This window comes from Eptesicus fuscus, chromosome 3 (genome assembly GCF_027574615.1).
Source record: "Eptesicus fuscus isolate TK198812 chromosome 3, DD_ASM_mEF_20220401, whole genome shotgun sequence".
In the NCBI taxonomy this organism is placed as follows: domain Eukaryota; kingdom Metazoa; phylum Chordata; class Mammalia; order Chiroptera; family Vespertilionidae; genus Eptesicus; species Eptesicus fuscus.
This window is the reverse complement of record NC_072475.1, coordinates 79,205,304-79,232,654: the sequence shown is the minus strand read 5'-3', so window position 1 is coordinate 79,232,654 and position 27,351 is coordinate 79,205,304. Positions and strand designations below refer to the sequence as shown.

The window sequence follows — 27,351 nt, the reverse complement described above, 5'->3', positions numbered from 1 at the left end:
AAGTTTGGATTTATGACATGCATATGTATTTTTTGCCAAATTATGTTTACTTCTAATTCAGATTGGAAGGTCCATTGAACTCAAAAATTATAAAGTTAATTATTGATTATTTTGACCTAACCTGGCTTCTCTTGGCTCCTGTATGTAGATATCCTAAAAACTATGTCATCTTTTTTATCTTGTGTAAAGAAAGTATTGGTGATATAAAATATATAATAGAATACATTTTTAAAAATCCTATGTATTTGTAGTTTAAGTTAAAAATGTAAGAATAATTTATTGTTCTTTTAACTCTTTTTAAAGGTGATGGATGTGGACACACTGTACTAGGCCCTGAAAGTGGAACCCTTATGTCCATAAACTACCCACAGACCTATCCCAACAGCACCGTTTGTGAATGGGAGATTCGTGTAAAGATGGGAGAAAGATTGCGCATCAAATTTGGTGACTTTGACATTGAAGATTCTGATTCTTGTCATTTAAATTACTTGAGAATTTATAATGGAATTGGAGTTAGCAGAACTGAAATAGGTAGGACATTTTCTTATAAATGTATATGTAATACATTATTGCCTGAGTTTTACAACTAAAGCAGTTTTTGATACTTACGATTGAATAACTATGCTGTATGGATAATATGTGGGAAATTATTAAAAGCATGTGTGAATCTCAAAAATTTGAATCTTTTGGGAAGATACAATATTTATCTGTTTGTTCATTTACTGTTGTAACAAGCCTGTGCTCCTACCCTTGCAACAAAATGCCGTTGTAATATTTCTAAGAAGGAGAAAGTTAATTATCTAATTTTTTTTGTTTTTCTTTGATCATTTTATTTGCAATTAAAGAATACAAGTATAATTCATACTTAGGAGGCAGTATATCATGGTCATTAAGAACAAGGGCTTTTGATCCAAACTTCTTGATATTTAATCCTAACTCTGCTGTTAGCTTGCTCTGTGACCATGGGCAAGTTACCTGACCCCTCTGTTTCCTCACTTGGAAAACAGAAAATGAACTCATACAGTTAAAGTACTTAGAACAGTATGTAACATACAACACATGCTTAGTAAATGTTGCTGCTATTGTTAACCTTAGCTAAGAGCAGTGGTTCTCAATTACGGCTACATATTAGAGTCACCTGGAAAGACGTTTGAATAATACTGTTTAAATAGTACCTGGTCCTCACCTTGGTCGGCAAACTCATTAGTCAGCAGAGTGGCAGAAGCCACGGTTTGCCGACCACTGCCTTAGACCCATTGAATCAGAATTGATTGGGTGGGAGCGATGCCTCAGGATTGTAAAGTTCCGAGGATAACCTACTTTGTAGTCTAGTTTGGAACCTTTGGCTTAGAGAGCAGCACCTTGCTCTTAAGCAAGCGAAGTAGACATTTTTATAAGGTTGTTTGGTAAACTAACATAAAATAAAGAATTCTTGGGTTTTCTGAATTTATTTGGAAACATTTATTGGTACAAGTGTGTAAAGTATCTTTTAGAACCGTAATTGGGACCCAGTATCTTGTTCTTTGAGCATCTTATTTATCCTCTGCCTTCCTCTCCGTCTATAGTCAAATCCTTCTCTACTTTTTGGCCTCTTATCTACCAAAGGAACTATTCCTTCCCTGCTTCTCTGACCATTAATTGATAACTTCTGTTGCCTCTCAGTTAACTCTGGATTAACCTGGTAGCTTGATCACCACGTGCACATTGCCATGAATATGTAGTATGCAATAAGCTTTTAGGAACGAAAATACCCAGTGATTTAGAAACACTGTTACTCTAACACTAATAGAGGACAAGTGGATATCACAGCCTCCTGAGGTGATGCCGTAGAGAGTAAACAGTACCACCTGAGCACTCTTGCAACAACAATGAAGAAAGGTGAACCACAGTGTAATCAAGCCCACAGCAGTTTAAGGGAATAAAGGAGCTAGAGAAGCACATGCTATCAACCGTCAAGTCTATGTAGTCATACCTTGTTTTACTGCACTTCACATAGGTTGCATTTAATTACAAATTGAAAGCAAGAACCTCTACTAGCAAAAAGATTGTGACTTACTTTATTGTGATTCCTGCTTTGTTGCAGTGGACTAAATCCGCAATATCTTTGAGGTTTGCCTGTATAGAAATGCCGTTTATAAAAGGAAAGGGGAGGATGTGGAAGGAACTGTCATACAGGGTGGGGCAAAAGTAGGTTTACAGTTGTTTGTGTGGAAAATAAGGTAATAACGAATAAATAATAATAATACAAGAATAAAACCTTGTACTCACAACTGTAAACCTACTTTTGCCCCACCCTTTATTGAGCTACATCTCCAAAAGTAATGTGTATATCTTGTTTGTTTCTTGATTTAAGCTAACCAACTGCAAAAAGATATTTTTAAGGTAATTAGAGATATTTTAAGAGAAATTGGGCATTCAGTAATAGTCAAGAATGATTGTTTTTTGGTGTGATAATGTTATTATTTAAAGATCTAATTTTTTAGAGATATTCTGAAGTCAAATGAAATGTCTTAAATTTGTTTTTAAATATTTCAGGGAGAAAAAAGGTAGGTGACACAAGAATGACATATAGGTGCAGCTGAGCCATGGGCACACTAGAGTTGTTACATACTCCTCTCTACTTTTATATGTATACTAGAGGCCCGGTGCATGAAAATTCATGCATTGGAGGGGGGTCCCTCAACCCGGCCTGCCCCCTCTCACAGTCCGGGAGCCCTCAGGGGTGGGAGGCGACCCGGCAATCAGGGGAAGATGACGCCCCATCACACCTCTGCTGCTGCCACTGATGGCAGCACAAGCCTCTGCCAGCCCTGGTTACCTGAGCCGCGGGCTGCCCTGGGTGGCTGGGCAGCCACCATCTGAGGCTTGCCTGTGCCTCGGGCGTCGGCTGGGCAGCTGACATTCGAGGCTTGCCTGCGCCTTGGGCCGGCTGTGGGTGGCTGGGGGACTGAGGGTGGGTCCGGCCACACCGTGCTCCTGCTGTCCCCCGACGGGGCTGAAAGGACTGGGGGACTCCAGCGGGGCCACCATCTTTGTGATGGCATGATGGTCAATTTGCATATTCTCACTTTATTAGATAGGGCTAGAGGTAAATTTGTGCCATGGGGAGCGTGCCTAAGTGGCAGTCTGGTCTCCCTCTGTGGGAGGTGATCCGGCTGATCAGGGGAAGGCGCCACCCCCATCACCCTGCCACTGCTGCTGCTACCAACGCCACTGCTTCGGCCCTCGTAGCCGCTGCGGCTTTGTCTGGAAGGACGTTCAACTATCCGGTCTAATTAGCATATTATGCTTTTGTTATTATTATTATTATTATTATTATAGACCAGGGGCCCAGTGCACAAATTCATGCACCTTGAAAGGTACTTTGGGCCGCGAGGCTGTGGTGGGCACAGGGATGGGTCTTGGCCCATCCTCCGTGCCCCCACTCAGCCCCTCCCGCTGCGGCCCTTGGTCCCCTGTCTGCTGGCAGCCTCACTCCCACATGCTTATGGCGCCAGCCCTGTCGCACCTGCTGATGGTGTGGAGCGATTGGGGCTGGCACCAGCAGCGGGTGCGAGTGGGACTAGTGCTGTCAGTGGGTGCAAGCAGTGGCTGCTGTTCTGATTGCCCCTCAGGAGCAGGGGTAGGTGGAGAAGCCCTCAGGGGTGATGGGGGCCGGCAGCTGCCACTCGCACCCGCTCACAGCGCCGAGCGATCAGGGCTGGCACCAGGTGCTGGCAGCAGGTGCGAGTGGGCCGGCGCTGACAGCAGATGTGACTGCCAGGCGGGACTGGCGCGCGGGAGCAAAGAATTTTCAGTAACCACCAGAGGCTCACCTCGATGACAGCGACCAGTGCCCTGCCTTGGTCTGGCACTCGCGATCACCTGCTCTACCATCTTGCCACAGCCAACACCTGCCATGTTCCGCGCATGCCCCCAGGTGGTTAGTGCATGTCAGAGCGACTGGTTGTTCGGTTGTTACACTGTTTAGTCTGTTTGCATATTAGCCTTTTATTATATAGGGCTAGAGGCTCTGTGCGTGAAATTCGTGCACTCGTGGGGGGGGGTCCCTCATCCTAGTCTGCGCCCTCTTGCAGTCTGGCAGCTCTTGGGGAATGTCTGACTGATGGCTTAGGCCCGCTCCCTGGCAGTCAGACACCCTTAGCGCTACCGCAGAGGCGGGAGAGGCTCCTGCCACCGCCGCTGCACTCGCCAGCCATGAGCCCAGCTTCTGGTTGAGCGGTGCTCCTCCTGTGGGAGTTCACTGACCACTAGGGGGCAGCTCCTGTATTGAGCGTCTGCCCCCTGGTGGACAGTGTGTGTCATAGCAACTGGTTCTTCCGCCAGCCAGTTGATTTGCATATTAACCTTTTATTATATAGGATTTTAAAAGTTTCCATAATGAAAAGGTTTTTCTTTAAATAAAATAAAAGGATTGTATGCTGAGACTGCTATCACTGTTACTAGAGAGGTTGAGTGATGTGAGAAACATTTTGAGCACATGTTTTAACCCTTTGCACTCGCTTGCTATTTTCTCGATTCCTTTATTCTAATGCTAACCGTGTCAAGTCACACTCGACATCCGAGTGCAAAAGGTTAAATCTCTTACTGGGTTCTCATCGCAACTCGAGGACTTACTTGCTGAAAGTTGGCCATGCCCAGACTTCAGAATCATCCTCTGTACTGTAGGAAGATTAAATGCAATAATACTTTGCAATGCTTGGGATGTAGTAGGTATTTAATAGCTCTCAGCTTTCCCAGCTTTCCATTGTTTTTGTTTTTCCTTATTCTCTCTTCACCTGGAGGAATAAAAAGCTGCAGAAAGGTAAAAGAGCGGATGTAGTAGGTATACAGTAATGCTCAGCTCTCCCTCATTTCCATTGTTTTTGTTTTTTCTTATTCTCTCTTAAACTGGATGAATAAAAAGCTGCAGAGAGGTGAAGGGTACTGAGTGATGATGGTTCCTATTGGGTTTTAGTTTGCTCCTTCCCCGTAACATCACCTCCTGTCACATACCCTGGTCCTTCATTTGGATAGCACTCTTTGTTTAGCGGGAGAAAGGTAACTACCTTGACAATGCAGAGAAATGAAGATCATTTAACCCTTTGCACTCGCTAGCTTTTTTCTCGATTCCTTTATTCTACTCGGGATTTAATTTTTTAAATACTCCAGATTTTACAAAGCGCGGCAGTAGAATAAAAAACTGCAGTTTCTTTTCATACAAACTTATTTATTTGGATTTTTTTATATTTCACATTATTGATACATTCAAAGAGTAATTTTAATCTCTATGCTAACCGTGTCATGTCACACTCGACATCCGAGTGCAAAAGGTTAAGAATAATTGTTTGATGTTTAGATTAATGTAGACATGTAGAGAATTACAGAATACATTGTCAGCATCAAGATTCCCGTGTTAATGGTAGTAAATCTTCTTTTTCCTGTATCATCTCTTCTCAGTGCCCCTTTCAAAAAGAGGCAGGCCCAAGTATGTTGTATTTCCCTGTAAAAATGGTTCCCATTTTTTGGTGACTTTGACATTGGTATAAAGCTTAAGTTTGTGGATTTTATCTATAACTTTTAATTTTAGGAATATTTGCCCCTGAGAGATAGTATTGTGGAATAATAAGGAAAATGAAAAGGAGAATGGTTTCTTAAGGAATTTTTTCTTCAATCCTAACTAAATTCATTGGGTTGTGTTTTAACTGATAAGGTACTTTCAGTTATTTGACAGTTGGACAGTTATTTTCTGTTTTCTTAGAAATGTGTAATATTTTTTAAATAAATGAATTTATTTTGATTTTGTATAACTGTATTCTAAATTGATAAACTTTCCAGAAATCTTTGTGAAATTAACTCTTTGAAGTAGTACTCACTTCACTGACAGATAGGATGTGTTTAATGATAGAGTGCAGATTGGCTCTATAGATCTGAATTCTGTTCTTTTTTTAAGGCAAATTGAATTGAAATGAGAACATTCCATTGTGCCTTGAATATTAAATTTCCTTTTCGATTATTCTTTAGCTAGAGGCCCGGTGCATGAAATTCATGCATGTGGGGGTGTCCCTCAGCCTGGCCTGCACCCTCTCCAATCTGGGGTCCCTCTCGCAATCCAGAACCACTGGCTTCTAAGTGCTCACCTGCCTGCCTGCCTGATGCCCCTAACTGCTTCCCTGCCAGCCTGATGGCCCTAACTGCTCTCCCCTCCTGACCTGATCCCCCTAACTGCCTAACTGCTCTCCCCTTCCGGCCCGATCCCCCTAACTGCTCTCCCCTCCTTGCCTGATCCCCCTAATTGCCTATCTGCTCTCCCCTTCTGGCCTAAACCCCCTAACAGCCCATCTGCTCTCCCTTCCTCTCTGCACCTTCAGACTGCAGCACAGGAGTGCTGAGAGCTCTCCACCGAGGCCCCACTCCCATCCTGACGCCCCCCTCTGGGCGGGTGGCATGGCAGGCCTGTGCGCGCCTTCTCCAGGGGGGCCACCGTGGCTGGTCCTGATGCCCCCCTCTGGGCCGGGCGACACGGTGGGCAGCCTCATGTCCCGGTGGCGCACCAGCCCTGTGCCTGCCCACCAGCTCCTGTGCACGCGCAGCCTGTTGAATGGTCGTGACTGGAACACTGTTAGGACAAATTAGCATATTACCTCTTTATGTATATAGATCCTTTGTGTTTGAAACATAATAGTTGCTCCATAAAGATGGAATGTAAAGTAAAAAGTCCAATTGCTATTAATATTAACCTTTTCTATACATATACAAATATCTATCTCCAAACTATTTTATAACATGTTTCTTTTCTCTCAATATTTAGACATTTTCTCATGTTGATCTATAGACATCTGCTAGTATCATTTCCCATGGAAATTAATTATTGCCAATTAATCCAAAATGAAATTTAGAAACAAATATTATTAAAAAGAAAAGCCTTTGCTTATTTGTAATCTTTTCCTATTCTGTATATTTTCTTCCTGTATTTTGCTTAAAATTTTTGTTTTAAATGGAGAGAGTAGGGCAATTGTAGGTGGATTTCTAAAAGAGAAATTAAATATTTTAAAGCCTCATAGGTATTAAAGTGAAATGCATTCTGTAGAAGAAGAAAAGTAAAAGTGTGTGTGTATATGTATTCAAAGTTATGTTTACAGATATACATTCTATCTTATACCTTTAGCCAAAGTGTCCTTTTAAATTATGTCTCTTAAATCCTCATGATATTTATAAAGAGAAAGACTGAGGCCCTTCGTAAATGATTCCTTGACTCTAGCATTTTCAGTTTTTCTTTCTGGATCGTTTGTCTCCTGTCTCTCTAATGTGTCTCCTGTCTCTCTAATGTGCTTAGGTCTTCCTATTTTAAGAGGAAAAAGATAAATTTTCTTTCTCTTTATCACCAAACCTCTTGAAAAAGCAGTATTGATGATAATATTACATATTTAACAATGATAACGATAGCTAACATTTTTCTGAATTCTTATTCTGTAGAAGCCTTCGCTGATAATGCAAATAACTGCCATGTATGCAATGCTTGCTATGTCAGGTGCTATTCAAATCACTTTTATCAATGAACTTACTTAGTCTTCACAAGAACCCTTGAGATAGATACTGTTATCACCTCCTTCCCCCCATTTATTGATAGGAAAATGGAAGCAGAGAGGTTAAATAACTTGTTCAAGGTCACACAGCTAGTAAATTGCTAAGCAGGATTCAAACCTTCACAGTCAGACTCCAAAATTGGGGTCTCGGAGGGCAAGGATTTGACATGCTTGATTTTATGGAATCCTATTAGAATTCTATACATTATTCCCATAAAACAGAAGATCAGAGAAGATAAGTAACTTGTCCAAAGTTACATAGCAGAGTTCGGACTTGAACTGGAGTCTGGCTGATAGCAAAGTCCATAATCTCAACCACTAGGCCTTTTAGAGTAATAAATGCCAGCTATTATTTCTTAATGTTTTACTGTATGACTGTTGAAATTAGCAACTTTTAAATTTAAGTTGAGTTTTACTTGATCTTTAGAAAGAGATGAAGGGGCCGAGAGAGAAATAAAAATCAATGTGAGTGGGAAACATTAATTGGCTGCCTACCACAGGCCCCTACCAGGATGGAGCCCAGGCTTATGCCCTGACCAGGTATCAAATCCATAGCCTTTTGTTACATAGGAGGTTGCCCAACCAACTGCACCATACCAGCCAGGGTGCAGCATTTTTCTTTTACTTGTTTATTTTGACATCATTTCAGAGCTATAGAAGAGTTGCAAGAATTGGGTAATTTACATATCGTTTCATCCATAGTTTCCAAGTGTGAACAATTTTACCATATTTTTGCCCCCCCCCCCAATTTTTATTATCCCAATCTTTTTCTAAACTGTTTGAGAATAAGTTTCAAACATAATGTCCCTGACACCCCCTCCCCCGTATACTAAAGTTTTTATTCCCTAGAAATTTACGACATTCTTTTTTTATCTTTATTGTTGAGAGAATTACAGATGTCCCTCAGAGCAGTTATCAGAATAGTTTAACTTTGATGTTATACTAACCTACAGACCTTATTCAAATTTCTCCAATTGAATAATGCCCTTTATAGCAAAATTAATTCTAAGGTTGTGTGTACATTCAATTGTCACATCTTCTTAGTCTCCATTATTTTAGAGGTTGAAGGTGAGGGCAGTTTCTGTTTCTCCTTCTATTTCATGATGTTGACATTTTTTAAGTTTGTGGTTAATTTGTAAATTCCTAACTTGGTTTATCAGATGTTTCCTCTTGATTTGATTCAGACTTTCGGCAGGAAAACCCCAGAAGTGATGTTCTCAGTGCATTTTATCAGGAGACACTTTGTCCCATTTACTGGTGACGTTAACTTTGATCTCTTGGCTAAGTTGGTATTCCCCACATTTCTGCACTGTAGCTATGTTATTGTTCATCAGTTCTCATCTTGTGGGAAGACTCTTTGAAATGATGTAAATACCCTATTTACTCACCAAGCTCGTATCCATTAGTTTTGGCATCCACTAACAATTCTTGTCTGAATCAGCTGTTGTTATGACAGTTGTCATCAAGTGGTGATTTTCTGATTTCATCATTCCCTCTATGTTCACGGGGGGTTTTTGTTGTTGTTGTTGTGTTTTTTTACTGAAACAGTGAGCTTTTCCTTCTGTCAGTGTGGACTCATGGATTCTCATGTTAGTCCATGGTTTATAATCCTTTACGTATTATTTATTTTGATGCTCGGATTGTTCCAAATTTCCAGTGGGAGCCTCTTCAAGCTAGCTCCTGTGTTCTTTTGTGATGTCCTCATCATTCTTTGAGTACTCTCTTCTGGTCTGTCATAGGATATTCTAGAGTTACCTTGTACTGGCCCTGCCTCAGCCCTGAAACCAGCCATTTCTTCAGGGAACCCTGGTTCTTTTTTGTGGAAAATAGTATTAGAAATCAATTTCTGATCTCTTAAGTTTAGACCAGTGAGCTGCCATGCCCTTTCAGCAGATAGATTTAATAAATAGATGTATGTATTTACAAACTTACATATGTACATTACACATAGTATATTTTTAATTATCTATGATATTTATTAAAAAGCATGCATTCATACTGATACCTTTAATCCTAATCTAACATCACAGGGTTTATTCTGTCCCTTCCCTTTTCATAATGGAAACCACTCTGACAATGAGATATCTAGCTCCTGTTATCTATAGTACTAGAGGCCCAGTGCACAAATTCGTGCGCCAGTGGGGTCCCTTGGCCTGGCCTGTGGGATCCGGCCGAAACCGGCTCTCCTACCTCCCCTGAGGGGTCCGGATTCCGAGAGGGCACAGGCCAGGCCAAGGGACCCCACCGGTGCATGATCGGGGCTGGAGGAGGGACACGGGAGGGCTCCAAAGTGTGTCAGGCCCATCTCGCTCAGTCCCTATCGGCCAGACTCCAGCAGCAAGCTAACCTACTGCGTCTGCCCCCTGATGGTCAGTGCACGTCATAGTGACTGGTCGACTGATCGACTGTCTACCCCGTGGTGGTCAGTGCACATCATAGCAAGTGGTTGAGCGGCCTTAGCATATCATTAGCATATTACGCTTTGATTGGTTGAACGGACGACCAGACACTTAGCATATTAGACTTTTATTATATAAGATAGGTGCTTATTTTACTTGTTTGGTGATCTAATACACAGAAAGTAGTTTCAGGATTGCTAACCCATGCCTCTAAATCAAAGAAGCCTGCTACCTAGAATTCATATTTGTTTAGTCTTAACCTGAGGACACGTAGTCTAAATACTGCGTTCAGATTGCCAGGGCTAGTTTTCCCCCACCACCTCCTACCCTCCAATGTGTTTATGTTATCCATTTCTAATTAGGTTTGGTTCATTTACTTCTGTTCATATTCCATTTTAGGTTTTTTCTCTGTTCTTTGTTTTCTTTTTCCTTTGTTGAGTTTCATATTAACATGGTTATCAAAGTTAAAACTATACAAAAAGATAGTGACTTCACTACACTACATTTCTGTCCTTTCCCACATCCATCCAACCCTTGTAGCTAACCAGTTGCATTAATTTTATTCTACATTTCTTTTTTGTACAAATTATACATTTGTATTTTATTTTCCCTTCTTATACAAAATCTAATATACTATTGATATTCTTTGCTACTTCCTTTCCCCCACCCTTCAACAATGTATCTACTAGAAATCAATACACATCAATTCATAGAGATAATGATCATTCATTTCACAGCTACATAGAATTCATAACCTGGATGTACTACAATTTGTTTAACAACTCTTTTATGTATGGCTATATAGGTTGCTTCCAATATTTTACAGTTACAAGCAATTCTGTAGTAAATAACTTTATACATAAGTGTTTTTGTATTCTTGTAGGTGTATCTTCAAGTCAATTCCTAAAGTACAATTACTGATTCAAAGGTAAATATATATAGCTTTATTAGACATTGCCAAATCCCCCTATACAAGGGTTGTGCCAATTTGCATTTCCACCATAATGCATTAAAATGCCTGTTTCCTTTGTTGAGTTTCATATTAACATGGTTCTCAAAGTTAAAACTATACAAAAAGATAGTGACTTCACTACACTACATTTCTATCCTTTCCCACATCCATCCAGCCTTGCCAACAGAATATTATGTTTTGTCAATTGATAGGTAAGGAATGGTATCCCATTATAGTTGTATTTCTCTTTCTATGAGTCAGGTTGAACTTCTAAAAAATATGTTAAAAGTTCATTTCTTATTCATCTTTTTATCTGTTCATATCATTTCCCATTTTTCTGTCAAGTTTCTTTGGTCTTTGTTTCTCTCAGGTATTTGGAACTTTCTTATTGTCTTTTAGTGATATTAGCCTGTATGTGATATGTGCCGCAATTTCTCTTAGTTTGCCTCCTAATGTTTTAACTTTAATTATGGAGCTTGTTTATAGTGGATTTTTGTGTGTGGGGAGGAGGGGTTTGCCATGCAAACTTTAAAAAATGTATTAAATTATCGCATCTGGATTTGAGTTGTAATTAGAAATTGGAAAGCCTTTTTTTACATCCTAATTAAAAATAAACTTATCCATGTTTTCCTTTAGTATTTATGTGTTATATTTAGATCCCAGATCCATTTGGAGATACGCTTTTGTACCATATGAAGTGTAGATCTAATAGTATCTTTTCCAGATGACTAATCTCTTGTCTCAGTAGCATGTATTTAACAGTCTATCTTTGCCCGAAGGTTTGAAAAGACTACCTTTATCATATACTTAAGTTTTGTATGTACTTGATTCTATTTCTGGACTTCCTGTTGTATTCCACAGGCCTATCCATGTGTCAGAATTTCAGTTTTAATTATAGAGACTTTTTACTGTTTTAATGTCTGATTGAACTACTCTCTCTTTATAGATGTTCGTTTCATATGTATATTTATCCATATGAAATTTGGATACCTGTCCAACTTCATAAAAAAGTTTGTTGATATTTTTATTGGGATTATGCTGTTTATAAATTATTTTTATAGTGTTAAGTCATCCTGTTCAAGAACAAGAACTGCTTTTTTCCATTTGTTCAAATCTAATTTTGTTGTCTTTTAGGAGTGCTTTAATCTTTTTCTCATGTAGGTTTTACACATTTTTTGTTAAAATTATTTCAAAACTAGAGGCCCACTGCATGAAATTAGTGCAAGAGTAGGCCTTTGTAGCCACAGCAGCTGCCTTAATCCCTCCCTCGCAGCTGCAGCCGCTTCCTCGATCCCGCGGCTGCAGCCCTGGCTTGGTCCAGAAGACTGTCAGGAAGGTCATCTGGAAGGATGTCTGGATGGTCGTTCGGTCAATTTGCATATTATGCTTTTATTATTATAGATATCTTCTTTATTTCTGTAGTAAGTGGTGGTGCTTTTGTTTTGTTTTGCCATATATCCTTTAACTGGTGTCAACCAGTGGTCATTGGTGCAAGTTCAATGCCAGCAGGAATCTCCAATTTGTTGCACTAATTTACAATTCTACCAACAGAATACGAGGGTCCTCTTTTCTCCATATCCTCACCAGTACTTATTTGTTGACTTACTGATGATAGTCATTCTGACAGGGATGAAGTGATACCTTATTTTAGTTTTAATTTGCATTTCCCTGATGATTACTAATGTTGAACATTTTTCATGTATCTGTTGGCCATCTGTATGTCTGTTCTCTTTGGAGAAATGTCAATTCAGGTCCTCTGCTCATTATTAAATCAGATTGTTGTGGGGTTTTTTTGGTGTTGTGTGAGTTCATTATATATTTTGAATATTAACTCCTTATTGTATGTATCATTTGCAGATACCTTATTCCATTCAGTAGATTGTCTTTTCATTTTGTTGATGGTTTCCTTCACTGTGCAGAAACTTTTTAGTTTAATGTACTGGTACACCCATTGTTTATTTTTTCTTTTGTTTCCCTTGCCCTAGGACCGTGGTCGGCAAACTGCGGCTCGCAAGCCACATGCGGCTCTTTGGCCCCTTGAGTGTGGCTCTTCCACAAAATACCACGGCCTGGGCGAGTCTATTTTGAAGAAGTGGCATTAGAAGAAGTTTAAGTTTAAAAAATTTGGCTCTCAAAAGAAATTTCAATCATTGTACTGTTGATATTTGGCTCTGTTGACTAATGAGTTTGCCGACCACTGCCCTAGGAGGTAGATACAAAATGATATGGCTAAGAGTAATGTCAGAGACTTTATTGCCTATATTTTCTTTGAAATGTTTATGGTTTCAGGTCTTACATTTAAGTCTTTAATCCATTTTGAGTTTATTTATATGGTGTAAGAAAATGGTCTGATGACATTTTTTGCATGTATCCAGTTTTTTCAACACCATTTGTTGAAGAGACTCTTTACCCCATTGCATCTCCTTGCCTTCTTTGTTATAGATCCATTGACCAACTAAGCAAGGATTTACTTCTGGGCTGTATTCCATTTATCTGTACATCTGTATCCTACAACTTTACTGATTTTTTTTTTTATTCTTAATAGTATTTTGGTGGAGTCTTTAAAATTTTTTATATATGGCATCATGTCATCTTACCTAATAATAGACAAATATGTAAATTGACCGTACCTTCGCTATGCCCACAGCCAATCAGAGTGAGGGAGTATGCAAATTAACCCACCAAAGATGGCGGTTAATTTGCATACGAAGGCAGGGCGGGCAGCACCATGGCCTGCTTCGGGGTATGGGTCCATCGGAGGCGGAGGGGTCCGGGTCCATTGCAGGCCCCAGGAGGGGCAACGGCCTGCTTAGCCGCTCCCCAGGGTCCCTGGGACGATCGCGGCCCCGGGGAGGCGAGGCCAGACCCGCCTAGCCGCTCCCGGGGGTCCCTGGGAACAGCGCCGTCCCGGGGACGCGAGGCTGGACCCGCCTAGCTGCTCCAGGGGTCCCTGGGACGATCGTGGCCCCGGAGACGCGAGGCTGGACCCGCCTAGCCGCTCCAGGGGGCCCCTGGGACGATCGTGGCCCCGGGGACGCGAGGCCGGACCACCTAGCCGCTCCCGGGGGCCCCTGGGAAGATCGTGGCCCCGGGGATGCGAGGCCGGACCGCCTACTAGTTCCCGGGGGTCCCTGGGACGATCGCGGCCCCGGGGACGCGAGGCCGGACCGCCTACTAGTTCCCGGGGGTCCCTGGGACGATCGCGGCCCCGGGGATGCGAGGCCGGACCACCTACCAGTTCCCGGGGGTCCCTGGGACGATCGCGGCCCCGGGGATGCGAGGCCGGACCACCTACCAGCTCCCAGGGGCCCTTGGGACTATCGCCGCCCGGGGGTGGCAAGGCTGGACCCACCTAGCTGCTCCCGGAAGTCCCTGGGAACATTGCAGGCATGGGGTTGCTGAGACACAGACATGGGCCTCTGGCCACAGATGCATAGCTTCGCGGTGATGGAGGGCAGGGATCTGCCTCATCTGCAGAGAGACAGAGGTTCTGCAGTGTCCCCAAGACACGGGTGGGCCCAGCCATGGATCAAGGGGCATGGAAGGACTCCTGGCAGAGGGGCAAGGACCCTCACTCCTGAGGCCGGTGTTGAGGGGCGGTGCCACCTCAGTGGAGGGGTGCTGCACTGCAGGGTACTGGACTGAATGACGTGATTCAGAGAAGCTCCCAGTGCTAATGGGCCTCGCTCAGGTGGCCTTCACACTTCAGAGGCAGTTCCTGCTCCCGCCTTGACCCAAAAGCAAGCCTGCGGTGCCCTGCCCCATAGCAGAGCATGCCTAGGCAGTGAGTGGGAAGCCTTCCACCTGCTCTGGAGAAGCGGGGGCAGTAAAGAATGGGGGGAGAGGAAAGAATGTGGAGCATCCGCAATGAAGAGGTGCTCGAGAAAGAGACTCAGAAGCCTGACTGGAAGGTTTGTTCTGTTTGCCGGGCGCTGCCTCTTAGGAAGCGCAAAGAGCATGGCTCTGAGGGCTTCCTGTGTGCTGAGTCAAGTTCCACGGCCAACTGGAATTGGCCTCAGTTTCCTGATCTGTAAAATGGATGAAGCATGTCCCAGTGCCTTCACTGAGCTTTGATGGCCAATTGAGATACTATATAAAGAAAATGAGGGAAGAAGTGAGAAAGAAAAGGAAGGACGAGCAACACAAAAGAAACACTGAAAGGAACCTGTAAACCCATTGTCACTTAAATAGGGAATATAGTCAATAGTGTTCTAATGATGGTATGATGCCAGGTGGGTACTAGAAATATCGGGGAACACTTTCTAAAGTATATGATTGTCTAACCACTATTCTGTAACTAATATAAAACCTGAAACCAATACAAAATAATATTGAATGTAAAGAAATGAAAATTGGAGTGAAATTTTTATAAATTTCAAAGTTTAAGCAAAAGCTGTAAAGGAAGGAAGGGGAGAATAAAAATAGTGTTTTTCATTTTACCACTTCATTAAAAAGACAGTTGTTTTTATATGGTGCTTTTATACTTTTATACTTTTCTAAGTCATTATCTCATTTTAATTTCCAGGCAACTTAAAGACAAGATAATTATTCCCTCCACTATTCAAAGAAAAGAAATCTTGGTGTCTGGTCCTAATGATTCAATCGTCAAGCCCTTATTGTACAGCAGGGTTAGTAAAATTTTCTGTGCAGGGTTATATCTATACTAATAAAAGCCTTGGGGGTGATCAGGCCAGCAGGGGAGGGTATTTGGGGGCAATCAGGCCCGCAGAGGTAGGTGTCAATCAGGCCAGCAAGGGAGCAGTTAGGGGGCAATCAGGCAGGTAGGTGAGTGGTTAGGAGCCAGCGGTCCCAGATTGTGAGAGGGATGTCCCATATTGGAGAGGGTACAGGCTGGGCTGAGGGACACCCTCCCCAGTGCACGAATTTCGTGCACTGGGCCTCTAGTTTGCAAATAATGAGTTATGCTTCTTTCTGATTCGGATCTCTTTTATTTCTTTCTCTTGTCTGATTGCTATGGCTAGGACTGCTGATACTATGATGAATGGAAGTGGTGATAGTGGGAATCCTTGTCTTCTTTCTGATCAAAAACAAAAGCTTCCAGGTTTTCACCATTGACTATGTTATTTAGCTGTAGATTTGTTATATATAATCTTTATTATGTTGAGATATGTTCCTTCTGTACCCACTTTATAGAGGATTTTTTATCATAAAAGGATGTTGGATTTTGTCAGATATTTTTTCTGCAACTATTGTGATGATCATGTGCTTTTTATCCTTTATTTTTGTTAATGTGACATGACATTGATTGATTCATAGATTTTGAACCATCCTTGTATTCTGGGATGATTTCCATTTGTATAATCATTTTAATGTATTGTTGAATCCGGTTTGCTAATATTTTGTTGAGAATTTATTCATCTATCTTCATCAAGGATATTGGCCTATAATCCTATATAATAATCCTATTTAATAAAAGGGTAATATGCAAATCAACTGAACAGCGGAACGACTGCTAGCTATGATGTGCACTGACCACCAGGGGGCAGACGCTCAACACAGGAGCTGTCCCCAGCCTGCTGGCCAACCTCTCAGTCCCTTCCTCCAGCCAGCAGGCTCTGATCGCTCAATGGTGAACGGGGAACTGGGGGAGGGTGGTGGAGGAGGGTGGGGCTGACTGCCGGCAGCCAGGGAAGTTGGCCCTAATTACAAGTCAGGACAAGGGACCATACCCATGCACAAATTTTGTGGGCCGGGACTCTAGTTTCATATATATATATATATATATATATATATATATGTAATTTATTTTTCTGGTTTTGATATCTGGGTAATGCTGGCTTCATAGAATGAGTTTGAAAATGTTCTATCTCTTTAATTTTTTGAAACAATTTGAGAAGAATAGGTATTAATTCGTTTTTGAATGTTTGGTAGAATTCACCTGTGAAGCCGTCTGGTCCTAGGCTTTTATTTCTTGGGGAAAATTTCAATTTTATGGAATATGCTGATATTCTCTTTCTAACCTAATATATAATTACTGGTAGCCCTGTGCACGAATCCGTGTGCCAGTAGCTCTCTGCAGGGCCTGGCTGCTTCGCCTGCGCCCACAGCCCAGAGGCCCATCCGCAGCCGGGCGCGGAACGCTTCCCTCGTCACCATGGCAACGAAGCAAGCATTCCTCCAGGCCGCTCACACTGCCTGCTCTCAGTGGCCGCCCCCCTGGGACTGGGGGACTCCGGTGGGGCTGAGAGGACTGGGCGCCGCCATCTTGTGGCTATGGGCACCGCCATCTTTGTGATGGAGTGATGGTTAATTTGCATATTACCCTTTTATTAGATAGGATTTTTGTGAATGTCCCATATATGCTTGAGGTTTATTCTCTCAAATTAAGATGTAAAGTTTCATATGCATTCAAAAGGTCTAATTTATTATTCTGTTTAGGTTTTCTGTATCCTTATTTTTATCTACTTGATCTCTTATTAGTGTGTTTCTCTTTTTGTGTTACTTCGTCTCTGTGGGGGTTTTTTTGTAAAGGGGACTGTTGTTTTATTGCATGGATATTGATATTTTAATGTCTTCAATTCAAATTGTGATTTCTAGCATTAGAAAGTCCCTCCTTTGTGAAATGTGTTGCCTTTAAGTTTGAATTCTCCTTTGTCTGGCATCAAGATCACACACACGCATGCACGTGCGCACACACACACACATGCACACATGCACATACCATCTCTCCACACCCTTCCCCATCTTATTTTGCCTTGTATACCTGCTTTTGCTCATCCCTTTATTTTTAGCTTTTCTGAGTCATTTTGTTTTGGGTGTATTTCTTGTATTTAGCATATTATTGGGTCCTTTTTAATGAACCAAGTGGAAAATCTTTCTTATTAAATACCTAAGTTAATCCCATTTGCACTTATTTATAAAATTGAAAGGTTTGGTCTCAAGTCTCAAGTCTGTCATTTTATATTAAGTTACTAGAGGACCGATGCACAAAATTCGTGCAAGGGGCTCGGCCCTTGCAGCCCCGGCTGCCTCAGCCCTCACAGTCCCAGCTGCCTTGGCCCTGCAGTCCTGGCTGCCTTGTGGCCCCAGCTGCCTCCCAGCCCCGGCTGCCTTGTGGCCCTGCCCCCTGCCCCCTAAGTCATTCCAGAAGGTTGTTCCACCATCTGGTCTAATTAGCATATTAGCTCTTTATTATATAGTATAATCATGGGTATAATATTTGCTCTCTTTATGTCTTTATTCCATCTACTTTAAAATTTCTTTTAGGTTATAGTAAATTTTATAGCTTTGTTCTAAATGTTACCTTTTAATTTATACTTTTTAAATGCCTCTTTCCCTATTGTCTCAATTCTTTACTATCTGATTTGTCTATTTTTAATGGTGTCTTTCAAACTCTACCAATTACCTATAATCCTATTGTTCACATAACATTCAGTAAATTATTGTACTTTTCTCTCCCTTTCCCCCCATTTTATTTGTCAGAATATAAGTTAACTAGAGGCCCAGTGCACAAAATTCGTGCAAGAGTAGGCCTTCCTTACCACATTGATTGATTCACAAATGTTGAACTACTCTTGAATCTTATTCTTCAACCCACCTCTAACTTTTCTAAATCTATAAGGAAACATTAAATGCTCACTGTCAGTCTTTCTGCTCAAGTTCTCCCAGTCATACCTTGACTGGATAAAGTTCATCTTTGAATTCCTTAAGAAGGTCTTATGAATGCAAAATCTCTTGCATGTTTAAAATGGCTTACTTTTAAATCTTTTACAGCCTTGAGATACAGCTTGATGAAGTCATTGATTCACATGTTCTTTCTTTTTTGAGTTTTAAAAAAATAGTCTTCCATCATTATCTTGCTTTTTATTTCATTTTTTTTGAGAAGTCTGATAACAGTTAAATTCACTTGCCTTTAAAAGTATTTGATCTTTATATAGAGGCTGTGAGAATTTTTAATTTACCTTTAAAGTCTAGTAGTTTTACAAGGATGTGTGCTGAAGTTGATTATTGTGGGCTAGTTTTAATTGGTACCCAATGTGCTCTTTCAATATGCAGATTCAGATCTTTTATTCTAGAACATTATCTTGGGTAATAGTTTTGATATTATTTCTGTTCCATTATCCTGTGTATCTTTTTTAGACACCTTAATTATTAGAAAATTGGACCTTCTGTGCCATTTCAACCATGTTTATTTCAACCATTCTCATTTATCTTTTTTACGTTTTTATATTCTATTTTTCTTCTTTTCTCCAACATTCATTACCATGTTTTCATTGAAATCTGTTATACCTTGTGCACCTTGTAATATGGTCTTTATTTCTGATATAATTTTGTTATTATTTTGTATTTTCTCAGATCCACTCATTTCTTTATGTTTTTCTTTGTCCATTTCTGTTCTTAGTTTTTGAGTTTCTCTTTTCAAGGTATTTTATCATACTCCCAATTGCTTGTTTGAGGGCATTTAATTAATTTGGCGTGGTGTGTTCCAAATTCCTTCCACTTTACTATTGGATTTTTTTTGGGGGGAGATGTTGTTCATAAATTGAATTGTTGGGATTCTCATTTTTGCTTTATTTTTATATCATATACTTTTAAGCAACAAAGACTGTGCTTCAATTTCTGTGAACAGGGCTGGTGTTTTACCATGTTTTACAAGCTGTCTAGTTTGTGGTAGGCCTCTTCTTTTTTATATGTTCTTTTTTATTGAATTTATTGGGGTGACATTGGTTAATGTGATAGCCCTCTTCTGTCAGTGTTGTAATTTTTTAAATTTTTAAATAAGTTTTGGAAAACAGGTTATAGTGGAGAAGAAATTCTGTATCCTGTGTGAATGTGTGTGTGTGTGTATCCTGTCTCTCCTTCTTGCTTTGTTTTTAACCCCTTTTTCATGCAGTTTCCAAAGTACGTACGTAAGAAGTATTTTTAACCTACTTCTTCCACCAAATTGTTTACTTTTCAAAATTTGCTTGGTCAGGATTTCTGCATTCTTATGTTTCTTCCATAAAGTCAGTATTCTCATCTACTAGTGGATGTAAAAAAAACCCGAAAACTTCCTTATGGTACATGGGATAGCTTGATCATCTTTTCCTAGCCCCAGTGGGTCTTTCATTAACTGTGCCATGTAACTTAGACTCCACACATCTGTTGATATACTTCAGGGATCTATAAACCTAATAAAAACAAAATGATTTCTGTTCTTTAGTTTCTTTCTGTGTTGTTTTTTTTTAAATACTTTGTTTAGAAAAATAATTATTGTATGTCAAATTAAAGTGTTCAGTATTGTTTCATTTGAAAGAAGTGAGGGGCTTCCCAATATGATCATCATTGTTTTTGTTTTTGTTTTTTTTCTTTATTGACTAAGGTATTACATATGTGTCCTTATCTACCCATTGCCCCCACCCTACCCCCAGCTCATGCCCACACCCCCCTGGTGTCTCTCTCCATTGGTTAGGCTTATATGCATGCATACAAGTCCTTTGGTTGATCTCTCCCCCTTACCGCCACCCTCACCTACCTCCCCTCTGAGGTTTGACGATCTGATAGATGCTTCTCTGTCTCTGGATCCGTTTTTCTTCATCAGTTTATGTTGTTCATTATATTCCACAGATGAATGATATCATGTGATATTTATCTTTCTCCATCTGACTTATTTTGCTTAGCATAATGCTCTCCAGGTCCATCCATGCTGTTGCAAATGGTAAGAATTCTTTTTTATAACAGTGTAGTATTCCATTGTGTAGATGTACTACAGTTTTTTAATCCACTGATATGCTGATGGACACTAAGGCTGTTTCCAAATCTTAGCTATGGTAAATTGTGCTGCTATGAACATAGGGGTGCATATATCCTTTCTGTTTGGTGTTTCTAGTTTCTAGGGATATATCCCTAGAAGTGGGATCACTGGGTCAAATGGGAGTACCATTTTTAGTTTTTTGAGGAAACTCTATACTGTTCTCCACAGTGGCTGCACCAGTCTGCATTCCCACCAGCAGTGCACTCCACATCCTCTCCAGCACTGTCATTTGTTGATTTGCTGATGATAGCCATTCTGACAGGTGTGATATGGTACCGCATTGTCATTTTGATTTGCATCTCTCAGATGATTAGTGACTTTGAGCATGTTTTCATGTCTTTTGGCCTTCCTTATGTCCTCTTTTGAAAAGTATCTATTTAGGTCCATTGCCCATTTTTTGATTGGGTAGTTTATCTTCCTTTTGTTAAGTTGTATGAGTTCCCTGTAAATGTTGGAGATTAAACCCTTATGGGTGATAACATTGGCAAATATGTTTTCCAATGCAGTGGGCTTTCTTGTTGTTTTGTAAATGGTTTCTTTTCCTGTACAGAAGCTTTTTATTTTGATGTAGTCCTATTTGTTTCTCTTTAGATTCCATTGCCCTAGGAGCTGTATCGGTGAAGATATTGCTACGACATATGTCTGAGATTTTGCTGCCTATGGATTCCTCTAGTATTGTTATGTTTTCCCGTCTTATGTTTAAGTCCTTTATCCATGTTGAGTTTATTTTTGTCTATGGTGTAAGTTGGTGGTCTATTTTCATTTTTTTGCATGTATCTGTCCAATTTTCCCAACACCATTTATTGAAGAGACTGTCTTGACTCCATTGTATGCTCTTGCCTCCTTTGTCAAATATTAATTGAGCAATAGTGGTTTGAGTCGATTTCTGGAATCTCTATTCTATTCCATTGGTTTATATGTCTGTTCTTGTGCCAGTACCAGATAGTTTTGAGAATAGTGGCTTTATAATACAGCTTGATATCTGGTATTGAGATCCCTGCTACTTTGTTCTTTTTTCTTGGGCTATCTGCAGGTATTCGGGGTCTTTTTTTATTCCAGATGAATTTTTGGAGAGTTCGTTCTAGGACTGTGAAATATGCCGTTGGTATTTTAATGGGGAGTGCATTGAATCTATAGATTGCTTTGAGTAGTATGGACATTTTAATGATGTTGATTCTACCAATTTATGAACGCAGTATGTTCTTCCATCTGTTTATGTGTTCATCTATCTCTTCTTTCAGTGTCCTATAGTTTTCCAAGTACAGGTCTTTTATCTCCTTAGTTAAGTTTATTTCTAGGTATCTTAATTTTCTTTGGTGCAACGAAACTAGATAAAAACACAATGAAAGAGAATTACAGGCCAATATCCCTCATGAACATAGATGCCAAAATCCTCAACAAAATTCTAGCAAATCGGATCCAGCATTACATTAAAAAAATCATATACCATGACTAAGTAGGATTTATCCCGGGGATACAAGGATGGTACAATATCTGCAAATCAATAAATGTGATACATCACATAAACAAATCAGAGATAACAATCACATAGTCATATCAATTGATGCAGAAAAAGCATTTGACAAAATCCAACACCCTTTTTTGATAAAAACCCTCAGCAAATGGGAATAGAGGGACCATACCTCAACATAATAAAAGCTTTATATGACAAACCTACAGCCAACATCATACTCATTGGGCAAAAACTAAAGCCATTTCACCTAAGAACAGGAGCGAGACAGGGATGTCCACTTTCATCACTCCTGTTTGACATAGTTCTGGAAGTATTAGCCATTGCAATTAGACAAGAAGAAGAAATAAAAGGTATCCAAAATGGAAAAAAGATGTAAGACTGTCATTATTCGCAGATGGCATGATACTGTACATAGAAAACCCTAAAGACTCCATCAAAAAATTATTAGACTTAGCCGAAACCGGTTTGGCTCAGTGGATAGAGCGTCCGTCTGCGGACTCAAGGGTCCCAGGTTTGATTCTGGTCAAGGGCATGTACCTTGGTTGCGGGCACAGCCCCAGTAGGGGGTGTGCAAGAGGCAGCTGATCGATGTTTCTCTCTCATCAATGTTTCTAACTCTCTATCCCTCTCTCTTCCTCTCTGTAAAAAATCAATAAAATGTATTTTAAAAAAAATTATTAGACTTAAATGAGTTTGGCTATGTAGCAGGATATAAAATTAACGCCAAGAAATCTATGGCATTTTTATATACCAATAGAGAACTTAAGAATGATCATCATTGTTAACATTTTTACATTTAGAGTTTTTCATGGGCAGAAGTTAAAGAAGTGTTATTTCATCTTAATCTTTATAGGTATTTTGCATGGTAGGTGTAATAGCCACAGAGTTTCATGAGAGATGCAGTCCCAGACTATGAAAACATGAAGTCAGGAGAATAAAGGCATCTCATACATGTTCATGAGAATACAATAATTACTGTGGATGTTTTTCATGAAGAGACTTGATGGGAACTTATGCTTAAGAAGTATCATGTGATGTGGTTTGTTGCATTGTCATATACAGGAGCCATATGCAATTCTAAAGACCTTGGTGGATCTTTGTGCTTTAGAATAGTCAGACTGGTTTGTGGACTGGAACAGAGAAGAAATATTGAAGTTTTGTCTCTGTAAATGATGTCATCACTTCTAAATGTTTCCTCCAATATTATGTGGCAGGTCAGTGAGGTATTGACACCTGTCCCATTTCTTGTCAGTATTCAAAAGGGTGAAACTTAATTCACTGTGTGATGCTGATGTAAGCTCTTCTAGGAAATATGAAAAACCTTTGACATCTCCTAAGTGGTGAAAAGTTTATTTTTTCAGAAAAGCTTTGAAAAAAATTTCTTGGTATGCAATGTATGTCTCACCTGTGATGCTTGGCAACGCCTCTAATTTTGCTGAAGTGTACACATTATTATGACTCACAGTTTTTACGTTACTGTACTTGGCATGAGAAACTCTGCCAGCTATCTTGAAAAAAGTTGTCAACAGCCAAGGCATTGAGTCACCATCTTTTTAAGAGTTTATATTAAGAAATAGAAACAAAATGAAGCTTTCTTCTATCCTGAAGTTTGCTGGCTTTTTAGAAGCTAAGTCTAAAAGCTCTCAAAGTAGAATTTCACAAGAAAACCCACTCAGAAGTAACTAATGGGGATGAATGGTATTACCTCATGGATATTTTGGTTTCTTGAATGCTGTAAAGTTTTCTATGGAGACCCTTTGTTCATCATCATGGATAGCAATAAAAATCTGTGTGCTCTTTTGTCCACGCCGCTATTTTGAAAGAGGAACTGGAGGAGGCAACTCTGCTTATAATAAAAAAATGCAATTTTTCTAAACTAAATATGCCCCCCTCCCTGTCTTTTGGATTAGTGAAAAATATAAAATGTTAATATGTTTGGCATGGTTGTGGTGAAATTGGTACCTTTTTTTTATATTAATGATGTATTAAATGGTATAGTTCAATTGGATAGCAGTCTGGAAGTATATATTAAGAATCACTAAGGAAATGCTTCAGGTAGGCAGAAGAGGTTGTCCTAGGAAGATGTTTATTGTAATACTAGTGACCCTGTGCACGAAATTCGTGCACATTAAAAGGTGATTGATTAGAGAAAATAAGTTAATATTGCTATTTGCCCTTTCTCTATAATAGAAGTGTCAGAGATGAAAGAAAATTAGTAAAATGTATATGAAAACCTTCCTCCTGTCAGAGCCTGGGGTTCACCACGGAACCCAGAGTCAAGTCCCCACCCACCCACATGCACCTCAAAATCGCATGAGACCCAGACCCGCCTGGCCCCCCCAGCCCATTGGGCTAGATCCAGACCCGGCCAGTCCCACCCTTTTCAAGCCCTGCTGGGCAGGGGGTGTAGCCTCAAGTACCCTGGCCCAGCGCCAGGACGGGGGACATGGCCTGAGGTCCCCCAGCCCAGACCAGGACGGAGGGCGTGCTTTAAGGTCCTCCGTCAAGTCCCACCAGGTGGGGGACATGGCCTGAGTTCCCCTGTCAAGCCCCATGGGGGCAGGGGAGGGCATAGCCTCATGTCCCTGCTGATTGCTCATTAAGGCTCCTTATGGGGACTTGGCCTCAGCTGTGGGTGCAGCCATCTTTGTGATGGAGTGATGGTCAATTAGCATAGTCCCTCTTTATTAGATAGGATTATTCACTATACAAAAAAACTGGAAGCCGATCTAAATTTCTAATAGTGATAAATTTAATAAGAAAATTAAAGTCTATCTACCATATAACCAGTTTTTGGCTATCACTAATTGTCTGCTATGAACATTCTGCTACCTACATCAGAGGCCTAAATTTTACAACCCAACTCACTCTGGCCCACCAAGCACAAGGCAATGTGATCCTTGAAGCCGGACTGTACAGAAACAGTACTGATGGACATCTTTTAATGACAGCATCTACTCTAAACATTTTCTTGGTATTGTAATGGCCTCTCAGTCTTCTAGGGGCTTCAGCTGTGTGTTTGCCCTGTCCCACTACACTGAGCTCTCTGAGGGCAACACTGTGCCTAATTTCATCACTGAACCCCCAGCACATAGCTTAGTGACCAGCTATTCAGGGGCTTGTTAGTATATATTCAATAAATAAATTTCTTTGAGAATTGCACACTTTGTTTTTTAGGTTAAAGACGTTTCTGTACATAGGCAGTAAAATAACTCCCTAAATATGTGTAACTTAATTAAGTGATATTCTCTAAGCAAGCTACATTTCCATCTGTTGGAGGTAGACAGGGTTGACGTGCTTTTGCTCTAGCAACCTGGTCTTTCTAACTTGCCACACCTGTCAATAGGTTAAGTGATCTTCCAGTTACTTGAGAACATAAACCATGTTTCGTGTTTCATGACGATATTAACTCCACATCGTAGTCTATCCGAAATCAGGTGCCTGTACTCTATATTTTTGAATATAGAATATTTTCGCTTGACATCTTCCAGAATTTAATGTTATTTTTCATAATCTACCCTAAAGTGTCTTTGATATGGACACAGGAAAGAGGCATGAGAACCTGAAGATCTCTAAGCTCTATATAAGTGGATACAAATTCACTACCAACCGGAGTGTGACTTTTTCAAAGAAGACAGTCATTACCTGCCCAGGTTTCCTTTGTTTTTTTTTTTTTTCTTGTGATTTTCTAAAAGAAGTTAGAAATTCATACTTAATATGAAGTTTCCAGATTTTTAAAATTTTGGCAACTAACTCAAATAATTTTGAAACAGTGCATGGCCCCATACTGCTGGCCAAGAGGCCAAGTAAAATGCATCTGTCTGCTGATTCAGACCCTGAGCCATAGATTCCAGCTTGTGTACTATAGTTCTTTTAGATTTGATGATCCCAAATCAGTGTATTCTCACTATACAACCAAAGTAAATTTCTGGTTGTATTAGTTTTCTGTTGCTTCATAACATTACCACAGACTTAAAACAACACAGTTTATTATCTCAGTGTCTGTAGCTCAGAAGTCTGAGCATGGCATGACTGGATTCTCTGCTTAGGGTCTTGCCGGGCTGAAATCAAGATACCAGCTGGGGATGAGGATTCTCTTCCAAACTCACTGGTGGTTGGCAGATTTCACTTCCTTGCAGTTGTAAAACTGGAGTTCCCATTTTCCTGCTACTTGTTGGCCAGGGACTGCTTTTCGTTCCTAGAGTCCTCCTGGAGTGGTAGTTCATGGCTCCTCCTGTTTGTAAAAGATCGCATCATTCTTTGAGATTTATCGCCACCCTTCCATGCCAGTTTATCCTAGGAACTGCCGGATGCTGGTTAGGTTGTACATTTCAGCTATTATCAGTAATCTGCTATGAGATATCAGGTCCAACTCTGTGTGGACATATGTTTACATTTCTCTTGGATATATGCCTAGGAGTAGAATTACTGGGTCATATGGTAACTCCAACTCTATATTTAACCTTTTGAAGAACTGCCAGGCTGTTCCCAAAAGCGACTGCACCATTTTACAATCCCACAAGCATTGTATGAGGGTTCCAGTTTTTCAATATCCTTGCTGTTTTTTTTATTCTAGCCATCCTAGTGGCTGTAAAGTAGAATCTCATTATGAATTTGCTTTGCATTTCCTAATGGTTAATTTTGTTGTTGTTGCACATTCCATGAATTTGAACAAACATATAATGAAATCATTGTGGAATCATACAGAGTATTTTCACTGCCCTCAAAGTCCTCTGCTCCATCTATTCTTCCTATCTTCATAGTTTTGCCTTTCCAGGAATCAGCAATCTGTAGCCTTTCAGATTGCATTTCATCACTTAGTAATATGCATTTTTAAGTTCCTTCTTGTCTTTTCATGGCTTGATAGCTCATTTCTTTTTAGTGCTGAATAATATTTCATTATCTGAATGTACCACGGTTTGTCCATTCACCTAAAAAAGGACATCTTGGTTGCTTCCAAGTTTTGGTAATTGAGTATAAAGCTGCTATAAACATCTGCATACAGGTTTTTGTTGGACACAAGTTTCAGCTCCTTTGGATAAATACCTGGAAGTCTAATTGCTGTGTTTTACAGTAAGACTACTGAGTTTTCAGCGAAATCCCCAAACTGTCTTCCAAAGTGGCTGTACCATTTTGTTGTCTTCCAAAGTGGCTATACATTTTGCTTTCCCACCAGCAATGGATGAGGGTTCTTGTTGATCCACATT

The 27,351-nt window shown here is 40.3% G+C and overlaps 1 protein-coding gene across 1 annotated transcript in view; it reads left to right on the top strand.

The window, feature by feature from the left end:
* DCBLD2 (discoidin, CUB and LCCL domain containing 2) overlaps positions 1-27,351 on the top strand; it is a 102,787-nt gene that overhangs the window by 19,485 nt on the left and 55,951 nt on the right. Inside the window, exon 2 of the mRNA XM_008158117.3 lies at positions 304-531. Within this exon, the coding sequence (XP_008156339.2) occupies positions 304-531 (228 nt within the window). The remainder of the gene's footprint in view (positions 1-303; positions 532-27,351) is intronic.